Consider the following 20,374-nt stretch of genomic DNA (forward strand, 5'->3'; position numbering starts at 1 on the left):
GGAGTTGTGTTTTGTTTCATTCACACATGTTTAACACACAAACTCTGTCTGTTCCACCTTGTGACGTCATCATGTGGTGATACACTGTGTTTTTAAACTCCACACACCTTCACTAGGATCATTTGGATCATTTGAGTCCAGGAAAAACTGACAATCTACAACTGAACTAAAGGTAAAGGGAGGAGTTAACTTGAAAACTACCACTTGATGACATCACAAGGTGGAACAGAGCGTTTTGAGCTTTGTAGATGTGACAGACTAATAATAAAGTGTGACTCAAACATGTGTGAATGAAACAAAACACAACTCCAGATCTAAACCAGGACTAAATCAGGACTAAACCGGAACTAAATCAGGACTAAACCGGGGATAAACCAGGACTAAACCAGGACCAAACCAGGACTAAATCAGGACTAAACCGGGGCTAAACCAGGACTAAACCAGGACCAAACCAGGACTAAACCGGAACTAAATCAGGACTAAACCGGGGCTAAACCAGTTGAAAATCAGGACTAAATTATGGACTAAACCAGATCTAAACCAGGACTAATCTAAATGTGAGTTGTATGAGGTGAGAACATGAGACAAACCCATGTTATTGTAAGTGTAGGAAGGGCATCTGGTTTAAACCCCACACGTGTTAAATGAGCACAGGGCAGCACAGGCTCAGGTCACGACTGAATTCCCTTTTATTTAAAGATTTGTCATGTACAACAATCTATTTACAGTCTGCCATATTTACACAAATCAACAGGTGGCGCTGTGACGTACAAATTCTCTCAGAGCCAAAATCAAATAAAAATCAAATAAAAATCAAATGAAATCAGCATAAATTAAACTGTTCGTCCGTTTCCAGGTCAGCAGCACGACTTCCACCGGCCTTCACAATAAGAGCGCTCAAAACGGCATTTCACAATAAGAGCTGCTGTTAAAGTCAACTCTGGGCTGTTTACACTGAGAGACCAGGACTAAACCGGGACTGAACCGGGACTGAACCGGGACTGAACCATCCACAGAACATCATTTTTCAAATTTAAACATTTTTCTGTCAAATTAAAAACATTGTCTTGTTTCTGGATATTTTTTTGTCACATCTCGAGTGTAAACGTCCCAGAGCCGTTTGAGTCTCACACAAACCTCTGAAACTGAAGCGGAGTTTACTCCACTCTGTACGACTGTATGTGTGTGTACTTACACACACACACATATATACAGTCTGTACTATAGACTGTATATATGTGTATGTATATATACACACATATATACAGTCTGGTCTGTACACGCATTTATTATCATCACTATTCACAACAACATACTGCACCAGAGCACCCAACGAGCAGGGCTATGGTCCACTAGTCCAGACGCGGTCCAAACCCGGTCCAGACCCCGGTCCCGACTCCAGTCCAGATCCCGGTCCACACCTCGGTCCAGACCTGGTTTAGATTGAAAAAGATTTTGCTAGTGAAAATACATCACATTTGGCACTGTCATTCTTTATGTGGTGAAACAGTTAAAGCAGTTAAACCAGGACTAAACCAGATCCAAACCAGGTCTAACTCAGGTCTTAATGAGGTCCAAACAGGTCCATGGCACATTCACATATCAAATGGGTCTAAACCAAGACTAAACTCGGACTAAACCAGAATGTAACAAGGTCCAATGCAAGACTAATGTAGGACTAAACCAGGACCAGACCAGGACCAGACCAGGACCGGACCAGGACTAAACCAGGACCAGACCAGGACTAAACCAGGATTAAACCAGGACCAGGACTGGTGGACCTTTCAAATTCACACATACAGAATTCAAACTTCTCGAAGTTCAGTGGCATTTTTCATTTCTTTTGTTCAACATTTCATCATTATACCTTGATAAACACAAACCTGTGCAGTAACTGGAAGTACCAGTTTGAAGTACCAGTTTGACGTGCTAGTTTAAAGTACCAGTATGAAATACTAGTTTGAAGTACCAGTTTAAAGTACTGGTAAAAAGTACTATTCTAAAACCATTCTCTCAGATATGCTCCAGTTAGCAGGTTTGACACAGCAGTACGATTCTCCAGCAAAACCCAGAAGAAACGATTGATTTTGAAATAAAAACAAAGCGCTAAAAAGAAGGAGGTGACAGGGCATCCGGGTTAATTCACAAATCTCTCCTGGAGGTTTTAGAAAAGTGAAATAAAATGAGAAATAGCAAGTTTACACAGGTATTTTGGACCACAGGGGCTTCAGGACGGTCTGTAGATGTCAGGACTAAACCGGGTGTGAGCGCAGATAAGTAAAACTCAAACTGTATTTCTGAAGAACCTGAAACAGATTAATACAAATAAAATATAAATAAATTATATAAAACTTTGATCATTTGAAAATAAAAAAAATAATAATAATAATGGGGGGTCGCGTACCACAGTTTGAGAACCACATTTACCAAACAATATGCCATTCATGTAAAAAATGATAAAACCAGGTCTAATCCAGATCTAAATCAGGTTTAAAAAAAGGTCTAAATCAGGTCTAATCCAGGTCCAAATCAGGTCTAAATCAGGTCTAAATCAGGTTTAAATCAGGGCTAATACAGATCTAAATCAGGTCTAATCCAGGTCTAAATCAGGTCTAATCCAGGTCCAAATCAGGTCTAAATCAGGTCTAAATCAGGTTTAAATCAGGGCTAATACAGATCTAAATCAGGTCTAATCCAGGTCTAAATCAAGGCTAATCCAGATCTATATCAGTTTTAAAACAGGGCTAAATCAAGTCTAAATCAGGTCTAATCCAGATCTAAATCAAGTTTAAATCAGGGCTAATCCAGATCTCAATCAAGTTTTAAAAAAGGTCTAAATCAGGTCTAATCCAGGTCCAAATCAGGTTTACATCAGGGCTAATACAGATCTAAATCAGGTTTAAATCAGGTCTAAATCAGGTTTAAAACAGGGCTAATACAGATCTAAATCAGGTTTAAATCAGGTCTAAATCAGGTTTAAAACAGGGCTAAATCAGGGCTAAACAAGGATCAGACCAAGACTAAATCTGTACTAAACCTAGATTAAAAAAGGTACTAAACCTGGACTAGTCAATAGTTTGAATAATGACCTTTTCTTTGAGGATACTTCATATCATATTAATAATAATAATAATAGTAATAATAATAATAATAATAATATAAAAGTTGAATTATGTCAGTGGCAGCTCAAAAATATTCTTAAAAACAACCAAAGGTTAAAGGTTAAAACTTTAAATAAAATATACAGACAGTGCAATCCTAAAGAAAAATGAGAGGGAGGGCATCTGACACAGGGATTTAAGGGGGGGATGGGAGGGCATCTGACACATCTACAGACAGCACAGGTCCTTTAGTCCCGTGTGGTCCAAACTTCAGACCAAAGTGCAGTTTTTAAACAGATGGAAGAATTTAAATAAAAATAAAAAAGCACCAAAACACGACAACAGCGAGAGGCAGGCGCTCCGTACGGACACCAGGGGGCGACACAGGGAGAACACAAGAATAAATACTGTTGCTGTTTTTTTTTTTGTTTTTTTTTTAGCTAAAGGAAGTTTGGAAAATCAGGTCCTCCGGGTATGGCACGACAAGGATGCAGGCGCTCCGTAAACACGCCCCAAACACGTCCCAAAACATGTCCCAAAAACATGTCCCAAAAACACGTCCAAACCTGTCCCGTGTCCCAGTCTGTCGCGTAAAGTGCATCAGTGCATTCTGCCCGACCGGAAAACACCGAGGAGACGGAAACAGGAACAGCCGCCGTGTCAGGAATTATCATAAGAGATTTAAAGGAACTGTATGTATCCTGCCCCCTGCTGCTTCACAGAGGTACTACACGTCTGAGCCTTTGGGCAGTGACCAATCAGATCAGAGGCTTTTGAGGGTAAAACGACTGGATTTCAGCTTTGGAACTGGCAACCCAAACGAGAGTCAGGTGAGGAACGTTCTGCTTTCTGATTGGAACCAAAAAACACCAAATTATAACAAATAAACAAGATCATGTCCAGTGTTTTCGTAGTTTATGTAATTTAAATCAAACTCTCACATACAGTTCCTTTGTATTTGTGTTTTGTTTGCGTCGACCCACATTTTAGAAACGCTCACTCCTCCTTTTCCTTATGGCACATGTTTGAAGCAGTTTCATCGTTTCACATCATTAAAAATAGAATTAAAATAAAAAAAATGTATATAAAAGTTCAAACACACCCAGGGCCAGCCCATGAGTCCAGACGTCACGTCAACGTTTATAAACCACAGGCTGAGAAAAGAGCCTGTTCAGGACTTAAAGACGGGGTATTTACCTCTGTGGGGTATTAAAGAGGAGGTATTTACCTCTGTGGGGTATTAAAGAGGGGGTATTTACCTCTGTGGGGTATTAAAGAGGGGGTATTTAGTCCTGTGGGGTATTAAAGTGGGGGTATTTACTGCTGCGGGGTATTAAAGAGGGGGTATTTACTGCTGCGGGGTATTAAAGAGGGGGTATTTACCTCTGTGGGGTATTAAAGAGGGGGTATTTAGTCCTGTGGGGTATTAAAGTGGGGGTATTTACTGCTGCGGGGTATTAAAGAGGGGGTATTTACCTCTGTGGGGTATTAAAGAGGGGGTATTTAGTCCTGTGGGGTATTAAAGAGGGGGTATTTAGTCCTGTGGGGTATTAAAGTGGGGGTATTTACTGCTGTGGGGTATTAAAGAGGGGGTATTTACTGCTGCGGGGTATTAAAGAGGGGGTATTTACCTCTGTGGGGTATTAAAGTGGGGGTATTTACTGCTGTGGGGTATTAAAGAGGAGGTATTTACCTCTGTGGGGTATTAAAGTGGGGGTATTTACTGCTGTGGGGTATTAAAGTGGGGGTATTTACTGCTGTGGGGTATTAAAGAGGGGGTATTTACTGCTGTGGGGTATTAAAGTGGGGGTATTTACTGCTGTGGGGTATTAAAGTGGGGGTATTTACTGCTGTGGGGTATTAAAGTGGGGGTATTTACTGCTGTGGGGTATTAAAGTGGGGGTATTTACTGCTGTGGGGTATTAAAGAGGAGGTATTTACCTCTGTGGGGTATTAAAGTGGGGGTATTTACTGCTGTGGGGTAATAAAGAGGGGGTATTTAGTCCTGTGGGGTATTAAAGAGGGGGTATTTACTGCTGTGGGGTAATAAAGAGGGGGTATTTAGTCCTGTGGGGTATTAAAGAGGGGGTATTTACTGCTGTGGGGTAATAAAGAGGAGGTATTTAGTCCTGTGGGGTATTAAAGAGGAGGTATTTACTGCTATCAGGTTATTTTGAAAAAACTATATTCATTCAAAACAACTTATTAACATGTTTTTAAGTGTCACTTTCGTTTTTGTCTCTGAGTCTCTCCTCCCTTTGCTCTCTGTGCTAAGCCCCTCCCCCTTCAGAGCTCTATCACACTCACCTGCATCGCACTAATGAAACTACTGCACATCACATCAGGTTTGTGAAGTCATAGTGCACAGTTTTGTGTCATGTTCTTGTTTATTTATGGAGAGTTGTCGTGTGGAGCGTGGGTGATGTCGGCTTGTGGGCGGAGCCTCGTACAAGCTCGTACTGCTAAGTGGGGAGATCTCTAGATGACTCAGACATGCCATGGATGACATCTAAAATCTGTTCGGGGATGTTTTTGATGAGGGAACAGCGTTGGAACACGGGAGAAAGATACAAAAAAAAAGAGTAGATTTTGCAGAATACCCCGTCTTTAAACCTGTGGGTCACATTTAAACCAAACTGCACCTTTAACTCGGAAATGTGAGATTATTAATGGAAGATTTCCTCAGTGAATTAAACTCAAACCATGTGGACCACTTTCCTCATTGACTAAACAAATGTTAAATCTCTGAGGCAGAACAATTTACAAAAAATATAGAAAATATCTGACACGTTGAAACTGTTCTGATCTTTAAAGGGGCTGTACCTGATTTTTCCCGCGTATCTGAGCGTCTGACAGTAACAGCTCTGGGGTCAAAATAAATCTGTCTGCATCGAATTATGAAGAGCGTTACTGTCAGAGAATCAGGAAGTGCACTGTTAACATGCTACTTTATCATGAGTGGTCTCTGGTGTGAAAAGTGCTTATAAACTCATCATGGCGAGTGATTATGATGTTCTGAATGCATAAGTTCAATGAGGAGTGACTTTGGACCACTGCAAACTGTTTAAAATGATCTAGTTGTGTTTTTAAGGCGGTAAAACCCAGGTACAGCGTCTTTAGCGTGTCGTTTGAACACGGCGTGATGCGTTCAGGCGCCGCTCGGCCCTCAGAGCTCGTTTTTGTTTGGGGTCAATGAGATAAATGGCGTTATGTTTGTTTTGTTTGTGGGCGACGTTCTTTTGATAATTCGCTTTTGTCCTGTGCTTTTCTGCCTCCTCTTTTCCGCGGGCTCATTGTGGCTCTACTGTCCGGGATTCCGACTCGGCGCTGGTTCTGTCCGGATCCTGGTCGTGGTTTTCCGGGTCTGGACTGGGATTTCCGGGGTTTAAACTGGACTTTTCCGTCTCTGGACCGGTTTTGTCTGGGTCTACGCTGGTCTTGGCTGGTTCAGAACTGGATTTGTCGAGATCGGAACTGCTTTTGCTCGAGTCTTGGCTGGTTCTACCTGGATCACAACCGGATTTGCTCGGGTCTTTCCCGTTTTCCTCTCGATCCTTACTCCGCTCTAAGTCCGGACTGGATTCTAGACTGGTCTCTAGTCCTGTGCTGGTCTCCTCTGCGTCCTTGTGGTTTGAAATGCCTTCGTTCAAGTCCTCGCTGGTCTTCTCTGGATCGTAACCAGTCTCGGCAGGGTCCTCCGCGGTCTGGTCCGAGTCCGGGCCCGGTTCTGGACTGGTTTGGGGTCTTTTGCTGGTCTCTTGGTTGCTGGTTCGACTCCCGATGCTGCCCACGCTAAGGCACTCGTCTTCGGTCTCTCCCTCCGTCTCCTCGGTGATGTCCAAAACCTCCACGTCGCCCTCGTCGTCCTCGTCCAGCTCCAGCAGGTGGCGCTCTCCCGGCCCCTCCCCCTCCGCACACGCCGCCAATGATGATGTGGCGCTCTGCGATTGGTCGTTCAGGGGTCGCTCCGCCTCCCTCTGCTGGACGGGCCGGTGCACGGGTTTGACCAGCCCCTCGTCGTACACTTTCAAAATGGCCTCACACACGAAGCGGTACTGGCTCTGTGCAGAGAGAAAGAGAGAGAAGGAGAGATAGAAGGAGAGAGGGAGGACAGAGAGAGAGGGAGGGAGGACAGAGAGAGAAGGAGAGAGGACAGAGAGAGAAGAAGAGAGGACAGAGAGGGAAAGAGAGAGGACAGAGAGAAAAAGAGAGAGAAAGAGAGTGAGGGAGGACAGAGAGAGAAAGAGAGGACAGAGAGAGAAGGAGAGAGAGAGAGGGAGGGAGAGAAGGAGAGGGAGAGAAAGAGAAGATAGAGAGAGAGAGTGAGGGAGGACAGAGAGAGAAAGAGAGGACAGAGAGAGAAGGAGAGAGAGAGAGGGAGGGAGGGAGGGAGAGAAGGAGAGGGAGAGAAAGAGAAGACAGAGAGAGAAAGAGAGAGGACAGAGAGAGAAGGAGAGAGGGAGAGAGAGAGGGAGAGAAAGAGAGACAATGAAAGAGGAGAAAAGAAGAGGAGAGAAAGAGAGAGAGGAGAGAGGGAGAGAAAAAGAGAGGAAAGAGAGAGAAAGAGAGGAAAGAGGGACAGAGAGAGAGAGAGAAAGAGAGGAGAGAAACAGACAGAGAGAAAGATAGAGGGAGAGAGAAAGAGAGGGAGGGAGGGAGGGAGGGAGGGAGAGACAGAGAAACAGACAGAGAAAGAGAGGAACAGAGAAAGAGTGGGAGAGAAGGAGAGAGAAACAAAGAAAGAGACAGAGAGAGAGAAACACAGAGAGAGAGAGGACATAGAGAGAAAGAGAGGGAGAGCGAGACAGATGAAGAGAGAAACATAGAGAGGGAGAGACAGAGAAACGGAGAGAGAGGAAGAGACAGAGAGAGACAGACAGAAAGAGACACACGGAGAGAAAAAGGGGAGACAGAATTGACCAAATAAATAAAATAAAATACATTTGTCTTAAATTTATTCTCGTTATTTTGGCTTCAGCTCCACAAACTCGTCACATTAATGTTTTTGGGCTAAAAAATGGATCCAATTTATTTAAACTGACAAGAAGATGAACTTTGGCTTAGTGAGTCTACACCAGGTCTACAACAGGTCTATACCAGGTCTCCACCAGGTCTCCACCAGGTCTCCACCAGGTCTCCACCAGGTCTCCACCAGGTCTCCACCAGGTCTACACCAGGTCTCCACCAGGTCTATACCAGGTCTCCACCAGGTCTATACCAGGTCTACACCAGGTCTACACCAGGTCTACACCAGGTCTACACCAGGTCCATACCAGGTCTACACCAGGTCTACACCAGGTCTACACCAGGTCTACACCAGGTCTACACCAGGTCCACACCAGGTCTACACCAGGTCTATACCAGGTCTCCACCAGGTCTCCACCAGGTCTATACCAGGTCTACACCAGGTCCACACCAGGTCTACACCAGGTCTATACCAGGTCTGTGACAGGACTGTTCCAGGTCTAATCTAGAATGAAACAAAAACTGGCCCAATCTTTTCATTTTTTTTTTTAGATTGGTCCCGGTTTAGTCTCGGTTTAATCCCCCATTAGTTCCCATCTAGACCTGGTTTAGTTCTCATCTCGTGCTGGTTTAGACCTGGTTTGGTCTTTATTTAGTCCTGGTCCAGTTCTGGTTTAGTCCTGATTCAGTCCTTGTCCAGTCCTGGTCCAGTCCTTGTCCAGTCCCGGTCTTTAAAGCTGTGGTCGTGCGTAGAGTCCTGACCGGGGTCTGGATCATCATGGCTCTCTGGTCTCTCATGGTCCTCACGATGTCCAGAGGAAACACGGGCTGACCACACTCCATCAGACACAGGGCCGTCTCCATGGTGATGAGGACGCCGGTGCGGCCGATCCCAGCGCTGCAACGACACGACCGGCCAATCAGAAACAGAGCCGTCTCCATGGTGATGAGGCCAACAATCAATTCTCTGCGGCTGATGTCATCAACATTCCCTGGGCGTGTGATGCTAACTGTAGGCACTGCTCTGTCTGAGGCTCTGTTAGACTTTAATCTGAGCTTTATTCTACACGATCTGACCATAAAGAGGTGAGATGACCTGTGCTGTTAGACAAGTCCCTCCCTTTTTTTTTTTAACTGATGTGCCAGTGTGTGCATTGAGTCACCATGGTAACTGCTGAACATTCCACCATAGACATACATGTAGAACACCTTCAACATGCTGTCACTGTATCAATACTGGCAGAACACGACAGAACCGACACAAGTGCCGGAACACCAAAGACTCTTAAAAGTTTAACCCCGCAGGGACGGACGCTCTGCTGTGATTGGTCCATTGAGGTGATGCTGTAGCGCCCCCTGTGGACAGCTGCACATCACACTAGAGCAGAGCATTTTTATTCATTTGTATCAGAAGTGTCCGCGTTAAACCTGCCGCTTCACGTCCCGCTCTAAGTAGACGTCGTGTGAGTGTGTTACGAGTCGGGTCCTGACCTGCAGTGCACCACCACGGGCTGGTCCTGACCCGAGCGCTTCGACCGGACCAGAGTCACAAAGTCCAGGAAATCTGTGGAATCATCAGGAACGCCGTGATCCGGCCACGCCAAGTACTGGATCTGTGTCAGCTCCCTCTGCTGCCCGCTCTGAGGAGGTGCACCACACACACACACACACACACACACACACACACACACACGTAAGTATCCAGATGCCCTCCTATGCTCTCAGACCCTTGTGTGTCAGATGCCCTCCCTCATTTTCCCTGTGTGTCAAATGTCCTTTCAGCCTCCCTGCATGTGTGTCAGATGCCCTCCCCGTCTTTCCGGTTTTATTTTTTCATCTCACTCCTCCCTCACACTGCTCTTTGTTTGTTGTCCTACATTCTCTCCATCTCTGTGAATGATTCGGATGCGTCTCCATGGAAACAGTTCCCACAGCATCAGGACCGCATCCCACACTGTCGCCATGGAGACTCAACATCCCACCATCCTCAGCCCTGCTCAGTAATCTCTCCTCTCTCTCTTGTGTCCCTCCTTCATCCTCTCCCTCCTCCTTTCTCTCCATCCCCCCCACTACTCTCTCCCTCCTGTTTCTTCTTCCCGCTCTCCTCACCTCCTCTCCCTCCCTATCTTTCTTTCACCAGTTTGTGCATGATGATCATCTCTCTCCTCCTCTCTCTCCCTCTCTCCTCTCTTCCCTCCCTCCCCCTTTCACTGGTTTGTGCGTGATGGTCATCTCTCTCCTCCTCTCTCTCCCTCTCCTCTCTTCCTCTCCTCCCTCTCACCGGTTTGTACACAATGGTCATCTCCTCCTCTCTCTCCCTCTCTTCTCTCCTCCCTCTCCCTCTCACCGGTTTGTGCATGATGGTCATCTCTCTCCTCCTCTCTCTCCCTCTCCTCTCTTCTCTCCTCCCTCCCTCCCCCTCTCCCTCTCACCGGTTTGTGCGTGATGGTCATCTCTCTCCTCTCTCTCACTCTCCTCTCCTCTCTCCTCCCTCCCTCCCCCTCTCACCAGCTTGTGCATGATGGTCATCTCTCTCTCCCTCTCCTCTCTTCTCTCCTCCCTCCCTCCCCCTCTCACCGGCTTGTGCATGATGGTCATCTCTCTGACGAGGAACGCGGCTCCGCCCTCTTCGTTGTGGCAGGTCACGTTGAAGTCGCCGTACGCCGCGCTGCTCTCGGGGTTGGGCCAGTACTGATGACACTTCACCTGCGCACATGAATGACATCATCACACTTACGTCATAGAAACGCTTCAATAACACATGCAGCCACTCAAAACACTTGAATCCACCTTGTGACATCATCAGGTGGTAATCCAGAAGTTCCACGTGACGGGTTTTTATATTGTAATTCTGAGTAATTTAAGATTTACATCAGTTCAGTTGTAGAGGAGAGGGAGGGCATCTGACACACGGGGAGGGCATCTGACACAGGGGGGGAGGCGCACTTACCCGTCCCCGCTCCACCTGTGTGGTCAGCATCACCACCAGAGACGAGCCCTGCTCCCAGGTCATCTGCCAGAAGTCTGGACACGTGTGCGGCAGTGGCCCCTGGCACGCGATGTAACGGTTTATCAGACTCCACGCCGGAATCTCCATCTGAGAGAGGGAGGAGAGGAGGGAGAGGAGAGAGGGAGGGAGGAGGGGAGAGAGGAGAGGAGGAGAGGAGAGGATAGAGGGAGGAGAGGACAGAAGGAGGGAGGTAGGAGCAGAGGGGGAGAGGAGAGGAAGAAAGGATAGAGGGAGGGAAGAGGAGAAGAGGGAGGAGAGGACAGGGAGGAGGAGGGGGGAGGACAGAGGGAGAAGCAGAGGGGGAGAGGAGAGGAAGAAAGGACAGCGGGAGGGAGGAGAGGACAGAGGCAGGAGGAGAGGGAAAAGTAGAGGAGAGGGGGAGAGGAGAGGGGGCATGGAGGGAGGAGAGGACAGGAAGGATGAAGGGAGGAAGGAAGAGAGGACAGGGAGGAAGGAGGAGAGGGGTGAGTAGAGGAGAGGGGCAGGAGAGATGGTAAATCAATGATCCTGTTTTCAGCGCCTCCAAAGCACTTGACAACAACCAACCAACAATGACACTGAGTTGAAGAGCGGGATTTAAACCTTCAACCTTCAGATCAGACGGCGACAGGAAACATCTGCTCAAACAACGTCTAATGAAACAGAAACAGACTCAGACTCACGTTGATGTAGTTTGCGTTGATGTAATCGTCCGTGCTTTTCAAAATCACTCGAGTGGCATCGTCTGGACAGGAAGAACAAAATCACATGTTTGACCGCAACCATAAAGGACCAGTTTGTAGGATTTAGATTTTAAACTCCATGAACATGACCTCTGTGTGACCCCAGATATGAGCGAAACATGTTCACAACAAACACAACTTTTATAATCCCGGTTTATCCTTAAAACGCCCATAATGCACTGCTCTGATCTGCTCTAATGTTTCCTCCTCAAAAAACACACCTGGAGTTGTGTTTTGTTTTGTTCACACATATTTAACGCACAAAACTGCAGATTTAGGCTGAGTTCTTCTCTCAAACTGAAAAAAACACTCTGTCCCACCTTGTGATGTCATCATGTGGTGATACAGGAAGTGCTCCACTGTGTTTTTAAACTCCACACACCTTCATTTCTAGAATCAATTGAATCATTTCAGTCCTGGAGTTGCCGCTCATCTCGACTGAACTAAAGGTAAAAGGAGCTGGTCACTTGAGGACCACCACTTGATGACATCACAAGGTGGAACAGAGCATTTTGAGTGTTGTAGATGTTACAGACTAATAATAAAGTGTGACTCAAACATGTGTGAATGAAACAAAAAACAACTCCAGGTCTGTTTTTGAGGAGGAAACATCATTAGAACATGACAAAGCTACAAGAGTGTATTCTGTGTCATAAAGGACCTTTAATGACAAACAAACATGGGCATAGTGTCATTTATTTATGTGTCTGTATCTGCAGGTCAAGGCTCAGGACACAGGGTCAGATGTGAGTGTAGTACCTTTTTAAAACAGTAGGAGGCAGGATACACACACTACAATGAAATAAAGACAACATATTCTAGAGCCAAACTGAGCTGGAAAACAGGTCAGAATTCACCTTTTAACTGTCAAACACAGAGCTGTGACACGTACTGCCCCTTTAATGCTGAAGCTGTGACACGTACTGCCCCTTTAATGCTGAAGCTGTGACACGTACTGCCCCTTTAATGTTAATATTAAATCAGTTTATGAAATGACATGCTGTAGTGTAAATCCGCCTACAGGGGGAGATGTCTCTGTAGCGGTTCTTCGAGACGTTCTGAGGTAATTTGGCACAAAGCATGGTCATCCCCGGACGCTTCCGGTACAGGGCCTGTGGGGGCAGCACAGAGCACACACACACATATATATTTATATACAGGTAAACATAATTTAACATGGTTAAATCAGCCCATAATCTACATGTACTGAGAGTGCGCCTCACATCAAACTGCTGCAGCAGCGCCCCCTGCCGGAGCCCCTCCCTCAGCGCGCTCATGGACTCTCTCAGGGCGTTTTGGTCCACACTTGAGTCGATTGGACTTTTCTCTGGGATGTACTGAAACTCCGGCTCCGAGTCCTTCTCCTCCACCATGTTGTAGATCGCTAAAAACATGGAAGACAAACACACGAGTGAAACATGTCAGAGACAGAGAGGTACAGCTCTACGCCCAAGAAAAACAGACAGAGAGGAGTAAAAGAGGAAACACCACAGACTGTTTATGTAAATGGGCGTAGCTAACGTGCTAGCAGCCGCGTTCCAAACAGAAGTGATCATGGTGCACTTCCTGCTCCATTGACTCTGGCTCCAATTCTCTTTCTGTGTATAAACTGTGTCCTCTCTCTGTCTCTGCTGCTTCAGACTCATTTTGGTCTTAAATGTTCGTATTAACCCTCTACATGATCCTGGGGTTTTTCTTTCACTATTGTGTCTGTAAATCAAGATATGAACATTAAAAACAGACAAATCAGGTCCTTCTTTCCCCAAAGGTCACTCCTGTTAGCGTTAGCAACAGGTTTGATTGACAGCGTTGCTAAGCGCTCGCTCTCTGCTAAACCAGCGGTGTGGGCGGGAGGAGGCGTTACCTTCAACAGCCTCGCTCCTGATTGGCTCTTTGGTCGCTATGATACTTGAAAAAAATTGGCTCCTATACCTGCTCTAGCCTTGATGAGCTGTGGGAGACGTCACACTCAGTCCACTTTATACAGTCTATGGTTTGGCGTCACGAGCAGAATCAGCTCCCCCTAGTGGCTTCTTCATTATACTCATGTCTAATTGTGTATACATAGTTGTTGTAGGGAACATTAAAGGGGGTGCATCTCACCGTTTGGCCTTACGAGCAGAATCAGCTCCCCCGAGTGGCTCTCACAGCTCGCCTTGATGAACATGACCACCTGGTCATGGGTGTGGTCTGAGATGTCCCTGCCGTTTATCAGCAGCACCTGGTCTCCCTCATTCAGACGCGGCACGCACAGGTCCGCCTTAAAAACAAGAGGCAGATATGATTAACCAGGGAAAAGATGAGACTCCACCTTAAAAACAACACACACAAATGATTAACCAGGGAAAAGATGAGACTCCACCTTAAAAACAACACAAATGATTAACCAGGGAAAAGATGAGACTCCACCTTAAAAACAACACAAATGATTAACCAGGGAAAAGATGAGATCTCCACCTATTAAAACAAACACACACAAATGATTAACCAGGGAAAGATGAGACTCCACCTTAAAAACAACACAAATGATTAACCAGGGAAAGATGAGACTCCACCTTAAAAACAACACACACAAATGATTAACCAGGGAAAAGATGAGACTCCACCTTAAAAACAACACAAATGATTAACCAGGGAAAAGATGAGACTCCACCTTAAAAACAACACACACAAATGATTAACCAGGGAAAAGATGAGACTCCACCTTAAAAACAACACACACAAATGATTAACCAGGGAAAAGATGAGACTCCACCTTAAAAACAACACACACAAATGATTAACCAGGGAAAAGATGAGACTCCACCTTAAAAACAACACACACAAATGATTAACCAGGGAAAAGATGAGACTCCACCTTAAAAACAAGACAGATTAACATGGAACGCTAAGTCCCGCCTCCGGACAAAACGCTGAGGATTAAGGGAGTCCCCGATGAGGTTAGACCCACTGACCCTCTGGTGGGAGGGAGAGCACCTCACCCACTGCACCGATCTCCAGTTTGTGTAGAGATTATGGGATCTTTCAGTTTTACTCACCGAGGTCCCAGGAGCCACTCTGGACACGATTATGGGCATTTTCTGATCTGCCCCTCCCTGAAAGAGGGAGAGGGGAGGAGAGGAGGGACGGAGGAGAAAGAGGGGAAGATGGGGGAGGAGAGGGAGGCAGGAGGGATAATGAGTGAGATGTACACAAAAAATAGAGAATAGAGAGAAGAGAGAGAGAAAGAAATTATACATCACTTTTAAAGACACTTCTGTTTCTTCCATTAGCAGAACATAAGTGTGTAAGTATAAGTGCGAGTATAAGTACGAGTATAAGTACGAGTATAAACGCGAGTATAAGTATGAGTATAAGTGCGAGTATAAACGCGAGTTTAAGTGCGAGTATAAACGCGAGTATAAGTATGAGTATAAGTGCGAGTATAAGCGCGAGTATAAATGCGAGTATAAGTATGAGTATAAGTGCAGGTATAAGTATGAGTATAAGTACGAGTATAAGTGCGAGTATAAACGCGAGTATAAGTATGAGTATAAGTGCGAGTATAAATGCGAGTATAAGTATGAGTATAAATGCGAGTATAAGTATGAGTATAAGTGCGAGTATAAACGCGAGTATAAGTATGAGTATAAACGCGAGTATAAGTGCGAGTATAAATGCGAGTATAAGTATGAGTATAAGTGCGAGTATAAACGCGAGTTTAAGTGCGAGTATAAACGCGAGTATAAGTGCGAGTATAAATGCGAGTATAAGTATGAGTATAAGTGCGAGTATAAACGCGAGTATAAGTATGAGTATAAACGCGAGTTTAAGTGCGAGTATAAGTATGAGTATAAACGCGAGTTTAAGTGCGAGTATAAATGCGAGTATAAGTATGAGTATAAGTGCGAGTATAAACGCGAGTATAAGTATGAGTATAAACGCGAGTATAAGTGCGAGTATAAATGCGAGTATAAGTATGAGTATAAGTGCGAGTATAAACGCGAGTTTAAGTGCGAGTATAAACGCGAGTATAAGTGCGAGTATAAAATGCGAGTATAAGTATGAGTATAAGGTGCGAGTATAAACCGCGAGTATAAGTATGAGTATAAACGCGAGTTTAAGTGCGAGTATAAGTATGAGTATAAACGCGAGTTTAAGTGCGAGTATAAATGCGAGTATAAGTATGAGTATAAGTGCGAGTATAAACGCGAGTATAAGTATGAGTATAAACGCGAGTTTAAGTGCGAGTATAAGTATGAGTATAAACGCGAGTTTAAGCGCGAGTATAAATGCGAGTATAAGTATGAGTATAAGTGCAGGTATAAGTATGAGTATAAGTACGAGTATAAGTGCGAGTATAAACGCGAGTATAAGTATGAGTATAAGTGCGGGTATAAGTATGAGTATAAGTGCGGGTATAAGTATGAGTATAAGTGCGAGTATAAGTGCGAGTATAAACGCGAGTATAAGTATGAGTATAAGCGCGAGTATAAGTACGAGTATAAACGCGAGTATAAGTACGAGTATAAACGCGAGTATAAGCGCGAGTATAAGCGCGAGTATAAGTACGAGTATAAACGCGAGTATAAGTACGGGTGAGTATTTTGTACCTTGACGTTGAATCCGAAGCGTCCGTGTTCGTCGGGTCTCATTTTGATCAGCACCAGATTATCATGAGGCACCACTCCATTCAACTGGAACACAAGAACAAACACCTGCATTTGACTCCACAAAAATCACATTCTGACGTCTAAATAAAGAGTGTTTTTATTGTCGTTGTGGTATCGAGTCTATTCCTTAGTATCGAAATCGAGTGTTAATATTGTGACAGCCGCAGTTCGGCTCCCTGGACTCACGGTGGCGCTGTCGGCTCCCGGCTCGTCGTACAGGCTCTGTTGGGAGTGGGCCTGGATGATCTGACTCAGGGTTTTTCTGCTCAGCTGTTTGGGCGGCAGAGCGGGAGGCTGCCCGGCCACGCCCTCCGGAGACCTGGGCACAAAGGGTTCAAATGGATGGAAGCAATACGGCTAATGCGCTCTTTAGTCCTGGTCCAGTCCCCTGCTCGGTCCCCCGCTCGGTCCCCCGCTCGGTCCCCCGCTCGGTCCCCCGCTCGGTCCCCCGCTCGGTCCCCGGTCCAGTCCCCGGTCCAGTCCCCGGTCCAGTCCCCGGTCCAGTCCCCGGTCCAGTCCCCGGTCCAGTCCCCGTCCAGTCCCCGTCCAGTCCCCCGCTCAGTCCCCCGCTCAGTCCCCCGCTCAGTCCCCCGCTCAGTCCCCCGCTCAGTCCCCCGCTCAGTGAATCAATCTTACGGCGTAGAGTCCAGAGAGATGCTGTTGGCCTGTGTGGACGACGCAGACTTGTGATTAGACGAGAAAACAGGAAGTGAGGGCGAGGAGTGGATCACATGATCGACCAGGTGACCCACAGAGGAGGGGCGCACGCGGGTGCCCTCCGACACGAAAAGGGAGTTTCTGAAAAAAGACGAAATATTTAAAAACAACAGACAACAACTATTGGGCAATTGTCCCCGGTTGTCCTGGTCTAGTTTTGGCTCAGTCCCGATCCAGTCCCGATCCAGTCCCGATCCAGTCCCGATCCAGTCCCGATCCAAGTCCCTGGTCCAGTCGTTGGCCCAAGTCCTTAGTGCAGTCCTGGTCCAGTTCCTGGTCCAGTCCCCAGTCCAGCTGTCAGTCCAGCCCTCAGTCTAGTCCTGGTCCAAGTCCTTGGTCCAGTCATTGGCCCAAGTCCTTAGTCCAGTCCTGGTCCAGTTCCTGGTCCAGTCCCCAGTCCAGCTGTCAGTCCAGCCCTCAGTCTAGTCCTGGTCCAAGTCCTTGGTCCAGTCATTGGCCCAAGTCCTTAGTCCAGTCCCGATACAAGTCCCTGGTCCAGCCTTGAGTCTAGTCCTAGATCCAGTCCCAGGTCCAGTCCTCGGTCTAGTCCTCAGTCCAGCCCCGGTCCAGTAGTGCTCAGTACTTGTTGGGGGTCCCTGGGGGGGATCTGTTGGGGAGGCTCTGTGTTTCGAGGCGTTCTTCAGACAGAGAGTTCCTGCTGACCGAGTCCCAGTCCGACACCAGCTTTCTGCACAACGGTTTCGACGGAGACCTGAGGGACGAGAACGGACAAAATTACAGAAGAACACATGGAGAACACCCGAAGAACACATGAAGAAAACACATGAAGAACACACGGAGAACATGTGAAGAACACACACAAAGAACACACAAGAGCCGATCTCAAACTAATAACGATAAGTTTAACATTTGTAGAGCAGAAGTTTGGAGATTTATTTAAAAACAGTGACACTCCCGTCGGGTGAGTCCGTCGGGTGAGTCCGTCGGGTGAGTCCGTCGGGTGAGTCCGTCGGGTGAGTCCGTCGGGTGAGTCCGACAGGTGAGTCCGACAGGTGAGTCCGACAGGTGAGTCCGACAGGTGAGTCCGTCAGGTGAGTCCGTCAGGTGAGTCCGTCAGGTGAGTCCGACAGGTGAACAGACCTGGCAAACACTCGGTCCTTGATGCCCTTCTCTTTGCCGTACTGCACCGACTGCACCTCCGTCCGACCACTGCACAAACACCACATAAACATTAAACCTGATTTTATTTTGTTTAAAACAAACTCAGATCTCTACAGACGGTTACAGAACAACACTGTGAAATGTATTTAGTGACAGAACACAGTACATCTGCATTAAAATGTACTTTGTAACGTGTTCTGATACACGGTCCAATCAGAGTACTGTGTTTTGAATACTTTTACACATTATATTATAGAGTGAAAACATGAAAAAGGATTTAATAAAACAGCTTTGTTTGTTTCACTGTTCTGCCTTTTTTAAATTTTTATTTACATTTTCGCACTAATTCTGTGCCGTTTGAGCCTAAACTGTGATCAAATATCACCATGTACTCTTGGTTTTATAAAGTACCTATACTCTAAACACCACCAAATGAAAGAGTAACTGTATTCTGGTACACTTGAGTATTCAGTACACGTATTCTTGGAGCATATATTCAGGTACTTCCCAACACCGTCGACAGAAGCACAAACCAAAACTATGTAATTTATTTAGAAGGGATCTGCCATCTGCTCATCTCCATGGAGATGTTACTGGTTTGCCTGGAATGTTCCGTAGTATGGCATTAAACTGTTGTATTTATTCATTTACAGATGTGTTTATTGCTTAAAAGTGTGTAATGCTGCAGAGCTCGGGGCCGTGTCGTCCTCTCGTGACTTGGCGTCTTTAAATCTCCGTTGATTTAAATTAAGCTAACTCCTATCGTTAGCTTGAAGTGTTTTGGTGCTCACCAGTATCTGAACTTTGACCCCAGGGTGAAGTAGTGGCTGAAGAAGTTCTTGTGAGGAGGTAGGGGGCGCTCTAGTCTGAAGAAGGTGTGGTGCTCCACACAGGCCTTCCACAGGTTCTTACAGGAGCGATAGTTCCCCATGTGGAACCCGAGCAACGTCTCCCGCGACTCCGACTGAGAACACACAAGAACACACACGTGAGAACGCACGTGAGAACACACACACGAGAACGCACACGAGAGAACACACACACGAGAACACACAAGTGAGAACACACAAGAACACACATGTGAGAACGCACGTGAGAACACACACACGAGAACACACAAGTGAGAACACACAAGAACACACACGTGAGAACGCACGTGAGAACACACAAGTGAGAACACACAAGAACACACACGTGAGAACGCACGTGAGAGAACACACACACGAGAACACACAAGTGAGAACACACAAGAACACACACGTGAGAACGCACGTGAGAGAACACACACACGAGAACACACACACGAGAACACACAAGTGAGAACACACAAGAACACACACGTGAGAACGCACGTGAGAGAACACACACACGAGAACACACACACGAGAACACACAAGTGAGAACACACAAGAACACACACGTGAGAACGCACGTGAGAGAACACACACACGAGAACACACAAGTGAGAACACACAAGAACACACACGTGAGAACGCACGTGAGAGAACACACACACGAGAACACACAAGTGAGAACACACAAGAACACACACATGAATCCTCTCCTCCTCTAACCCTTTCTTCCTTTGCTCCTCTCCTCCTCTGACCCTCTCTTCTCCTCCTCTGACCCTCTCCTCTCCTCCTCTGACCCTCTCCTCTGCTCCTCCTCTGACCCTCTCCTCTGCTCCTCCTCTGACCCTCTCCTCCTCTACTCCTCTGACCCTCTCCTCTGCTCCTCCTCTGACCCTCTCCTCTCCTCCTCTGACCCTCTCCTCTGCTCCTCCTATGACCCTCTCCTCTCCTCCTCTGACCCTCTCCTCTGCTCCTCCTCTGACCCTGTCGTAGGTTATGGACTTTCAGAGCTGTCCAGATCATTTCGATTTTTTTTCCTCCAACCAATAACAACACAGACTTTTAAATCCACAGCACGAGCAACTGAATAACAGATCAATGTAATAATTACTACGACAAAGGGTCAAAGGGTGAAAGGTCACAGGTACACACCACTTCTCTGCGCAGCTGGATGAAGAACTGTTTACATTTGAATGAGATCTTCACGATTTTTAACCTGAAACATAAAGAGAAA

At 46.3% G+C, this 20,374-nt stretch overlaps 1 protein-coding gene across 1 annotated transcript in view; it reads right to left on the reverse strand.

Annotated features, from left to right (window-relative positions):
- Positions 1 to 3,266: 3,266 nt before the first annotated feature.
- Positions 3,267 to 20,374, reverse strand: part of ptpn4a (protein tyrosine phosphatase non-receptor type 4a) — a 35,203-nt gene continuing 18,095 nt past the window's right edge. Inside the window, exons 10-26 of the mRNA XM_033986611.2 lie at positions 20,293 to 20,356; positions 19,081 to 19,253; positions 18,269 to 18,337; positions 17,751 to 17,879; positions 17,087 to 17,248; positions 16,637 to 16,769; positions 16,391 to 16,474; positions 14,837 to 14,893; positions 13,902 to 14,058; positions 13,022 to 13,182; positions 12,820 to 12,910; positions 11,739 to 11,800; positions 11,017 to 11,163; positions 10,644 to 10,772; positions 9,558 to 9,706; positions 8,829 to 8,964; positions 3,267 to 7,162 (exon numbers count right to left, since the gene is read on the reverse strand). Of these exons, the coding sequence (XP_033842502.1) occupies positions 6,392 to 7,162; positions 8,829 to 8,964; positions 9,558 to 9,706; positions 10,644 to 10,772; positions 11,017 to 11,163; positions 11,739 to 11,800; positions 12,820 to 12,910; positions 13,022 to 13,182; positions 13,902 to 14,058; positions 14,837 to 14,893; positions 16,391 to 16,474; positions 16,637 to 16,769; positions 17,087 to 17,248; positions 17,751 to 17,879; positions 18,269 to 18,337; positions 19,081 to 19,253; positions 20,293 to 20,356 (2,674 nt within the window). The 3' untranslated portion in view covers positions 3,267 to 6,391. The remainder of the gene's footprint in view (positions 7,163 to 8,828; positions 8,965 to 9,557; positions 9,707 to 10,643; positions 10,773 to 11,016; positions 11,164 to 11,738; positions 11,801 to 12,819; positions 12,911 to 13,021; positions 13,183 to 13,901; positions 14,059 to 14,836; positions 14,894 to 16,390; positions 16,475 to 16,636; positions 16,770 to 17,086; positions 17,249 to 17,750; positions 17,880 to 18,268; positions 18,338 to 19,080; positions 19,254 to 20,292; positions 20,357 to 20,374) is intronic.

Source organism: Periophthalmus magnuspinnatus, chromosome 21 (assembly GCF_009829125.3).
Source record: "Periophthalmus magnuspinnatus isolate fPerMag1 chromosome 21, fPerMag1.2.pri, whole genome shotgun sequence".
NCBI lineage: Eukaryota > Metazoa > Chordata > Actinopteri > Gobiiformes > Gobiidae > Periophthalmus > Periophthalmus magnuspinnatus.